Source organism: Buceros rhinoceros, unplaced genomic scaffold, assembly GCF_000710305.1.
Source record: "Buceros rhinoceros silvestris isolate BGI_N320 unplaced genomic scaffold, ASM71030v1 scaffold15795, whole genome shotgun sequence".
In the NCBI taxonomy this organism is placed as follows: domain Eukaryota; kingdom Metazoa; phylum Chordata; class Aves; order Bucerotiformes; family Bucerotidae; genus Buceros; species Buceros rhinoceros.
Window position 1 is genome coordinate 1 of NW_010411277.1, and position 4116 is coordinate 4116.

The 4116-nt window shown below is 38.0% G+C and overlaps 1 protein-coding gene across 1 annotated transcript in view; it reads left to right on the top strand.

The window, feature by feature from the left end:
• Positions 1 to 2266: 2266 nt before the first annotated feature.
• SBF2 (SET binding factor 2) overlaps positions 2267 to 4116 on the top strand; it is a gene marked incomplete at its 5' end in the record, with an annotated part of 49752 nt that continues 47902 nt past the window's right edge. Inside the window, 2 exons of the mRNA XM_010135959.1 lie at positions 2267 to 2437; positions 3882 to 4116. The exon at positions 3882 to 4116 is cut by the window's right edge and continues 12 nt beyond it. Coding sequence (XP_010134261.1) covers positions 2267 to 2437; positions 3882 to 4116 — 406 coding nt within the window. The remainder of the gene's footprint in view (positions 2438 to 3881) is intronic.

Here is a 4116-nt window from a genome sequence, read left to right on the forward strand (position 1 = left end):
GCACTAGGCATCACTTGGGTGTGACAGACATCGCCAAAAAACCAACGTATTTCCTAGCCACTTCTTGAGATTAACCTTATTTAGAACTATGAAGTTCTGGTGTGAATGTATCTTCTTTCTTTTTTGTGGGTTCTGAACATCCTTCATTCTAGATTATTATAGTTTTCTTAGCATGTTCCATACATAGTAGAACTTTGTAAATCTGTTTGTTGTCTCTCTGGAGAAAGGAGAAGTATTTAATGCTACATATAACTTTGTATTCACATATCTGACACGTCTATATAGAAATCTGAGATATTCTGTATGGCTTAAGTAATGTAGAGTAAATCATACATGACCTTCAGGAATCTGGGATTAAAGATCATGAGTTCGGATGTTTAAGTCACTTTTTCCAGAAAATGTATACAATAAATAAAGCTCCATCCAGAATTACATTCCAGTTTTGAAAGATTTTGGAATACTGTTGCCCTCTGCTGGTTTCGTGTACCTGTCTGTGACTTGGTAGTGCTGAATTATAAGTGAATTGGCCTTTCTTTTATTTTTCATGGTGAAATAATTATAGATAACCAGTGTAAGGAACTGCTTTGCTACTCACGCTTTGAAGTATTTTAAAATAAAAATCAGTCTTGAGTCCAATTTTGCTTGGTGGCTTTCTGAAGGTAAGAGAGGTGGTGAATCATTTTCTTTTTTGTTGCCAAGGTTTTCAGGTTGGAGAAAAGGCTTAATTGTTATTTGCTCTTTTTTCTTTTTTCCTGAAGCAATAAAAATAAAACTTTTTTTAAAAAAAGGAAGCTTTATAGTTCTTACTTTATGCTTTTATGACCTTTCTCCACATTTGCTTGTACAATCAATGTGGGTATAATTTTATATTTTGGACCAAATGGGAAAACTGTTTACTGAATTGGTTTTTTCACTGACGTTATCCATGCAGCACTGACTTGAAAACATGTTCATATACCTTATACTTGATATGTGCAAGCTGTGATAAATACCGATACACATGCATGGTGTTGGGCAGTGTTATCTGCAAATGACATGTAGATAAATGTCATGCCTGCAAGTCAATCCATGTAGGTGTATCCCGTGGGGTGTCTTTGAAGGCTTTTGGAACTTAGAAGGTATCTGTGTGGGCACAACTCAGATCAGCCAGAAGGACCGGCTCATAGAATGTGTTCATATGCAGAACGTGGTTTGCGTCGCCTTGGGGAGGGCAGCTTGTTGCCTGCAGCAGGGGGTACCTCTTCATGATATGCAGTTGGTAACTGACTGAACACTGGATAAATAGCTCCTAAATGGGGAGTCGCCCTTCAAAGTAGCGATGTCACAATGTCCTGGGTGAGATATAAGCTTACACTTGCAGACTTCCAGGGAGATCCTTAACCAGCACAGGAGAGGAAGGGCTGTGATCTCCAGTGGTATGCGAAGAAGATCGGGTAATTTCCCAGGTGTTGCAATAGCTCTCACAGAGGTCAAGCAGATAACCCATAGCACAGGGATTAGTTGAGGAGCTGAGGAGGAAGCTATTCTTTGCTTTCAGCAGCAACCTCCTTCTTACCTCTTTTCCTTCCTCTTGTCACCAAAAATACCCAAACCAATAATCCAGAATATAAATTGGAGGCAGAAATCCAGTTTACTTCTGAAGTAACTCAACTTCTGTTGAGTTTACTCCTTCATTTCCATATCCAAGAGACAATGCAGCAAAATCCTGTGAGAAGAGAGCAGTCTCAGGTATATTTATGTTTTGGTTTTCACTCATTTTGTAACTTTTTCCCACTTCACAATAGCTGTATCTTTTTCTAGATTAAACTTGCTTTCTTCTTTAAGCTTTTATGGTCTAAAGGATAATGATTGATGATCAGCACAAAGGATGCTTTTCTTTTCCAGAAACAAGCAATCTAAATAATATAATGTCACAGAGAAGCTTTTTGGCAAGCTGCTCCTCACAGTAAGTTAGGGAGTCTTGGAGTTGGTGCACGCGTTTTACTGAGCCACCAGTATCAGAGCCTGTATCACAGTATCACAAGTCTACTGTGAATCAAGTAAGCCATGCCTTGCCCTGGCGTTAGACTTGTATGCAGGCTTCCTGTGTGTTAATTCTTTAATGGCACAAAACTGGAGATGATTTTTCTTTCCTATATTGCAGTACAAATGTTGTCTATATTGCATATTTCAGTCTATACTACTGGTTGTATACGTATACATGTATATATTTCAATACTCAAGCCAAATACTCAAATTTGTCAATTTTGTATGTTTTTGCTTTTAGAAGTTAGCACCTGGAGTTAGTCAGTTTGCTTACACCTGTGTACAAGACCATCCTATCTGGACTAACCAGCAGTTTTGGGAAACAACCTTTTACAGCAATGTGCAGAATCAAGTTCGCTCCCTCTACCTTACAGCCAAAGACGACAACCATGCATCACACTTGAGACAAAAGGTAGTTATGGTTTCTCTAATTTTACATATTTTTCTTCCATTTTCCCCATATTAGACAGCATAAGGTAACACAAAATGTAACAAAAAATGACTTTTATCTGCAAAGCATTATAATTTGATGTTGCTATTACAATTTTTTAAAAAAACACTTTTTGTATAATTTTCCACGCTTCTGGTATATCTTCCTCCTGAGAGTAGTAACTTTACTGTCTAGTGGTGTTGAGAACTAGCAGCAGCTCTGTACATGAACAGCCTAAGCTAGCAGCAGTTCTAGTGTCCAGTGTTAGGTTATTACCAGCCCCTAGAGTGGTTTCTGTTGAATAGCACTCAGTCTGCTCTATTAAAATTGGACAGGTCTTCCAGGACACAAATTGTCTGTCTCAGTAGGAGGAAAGTACATCTCTAATGTAAAAGTATAATGGGAAGCCCTGCAGCATGCTAAAATAAGATTTTATCTTTTAAAGGAGCACATAGACATACTGAAGAGCCATTTCTAATCTCTTTTCTTGTATGAAAATATTATCAACTATGTGACTGAAAAGTGTATGCTACCCAAAGTTGTACAACGTTATAAGAAGAGAAAGTAAAATAGAGATATTCCCGGAAAGCAGTCAGAAAGAATTGAAAAGGCATGTCAGACATATCAGGGATAAAAAGAAAAGGACTGTGGGGCTGTGTACAGGGAGCCCCTTCCGATCGGATACTATGTAAAGAAAAAACGTGAAGAACAGTGGAAGTTAAAAGGAAACATCTATTTTAACCCTTAGATGTTTTTATATGCGAGATTAGCTCACCTTTAACTTAGTATGGGAAAAACATTCACAAGATGCCTAGTCCTTCAACTTTCAACGTCAGGCAGTAGGTCACAGATGCCGGCTGCCAGATGCCTTTATTCTGGTTTCCTCAGGCTATAATATAATTTGACTACTTGCTATCTAGTTTACTTCAAACAAATGCTAGAATTGGACTCCCAACATGTGAAAACATCAAAGTTTCAGCTGGTCTGGAAAGTATTTATATAAAAGCTTGTCTCACCTGAACATCCTAGGAATTTGGAGAATACCAGCCGCATCAAGCAATGAGCTGCATGTTGTTTCTCAATCTGATTTATGCTTGTTCTTATGTGAGCTCAATGGCTGAGCTAAGGAGAGCAACTATATTAAAATCAGTAAACCAGCCTGAAGACACTTGAAAGATCAAATAGTGTGAAAAAGATCTAGAAAAAATGATGTTATTTAGATCTGTCCACTTGGTGCGACTTCCATATTTCCGTAAACTGCCTTCAAAGCTGTTACGATAATTGTAACTCTCCTTAAACTCTGTTGGGTGTAGTTATTTCCTTTTTTAAGTTACTATATAATTTAAATAACCAAAGAAGTTTAATAAATTATTTAATAAATTAAATTTTGTCTGATTTTTTATATTTCTTTCTATATGTCTTCTAGGAGAGAAATTCTGTAGGCCCAGATCAGGATAAGACGGCGATGGACCTGGCTGCTGAGCAGTTGCGGTTATGGCCAACTCTTAATAAACAAATGCAGCAGGAGCTAGTCCAGAATGAGGAGAGCACAGTTTTCAGTCAGGCAATTCATTTTGCTAACCTCATGGTTTACCTGCTAGTTCCGCTAGATACGAGTAAGAACAAGTTACTGAGAACGTCGGCTGCTGGTGGCTGGGAGG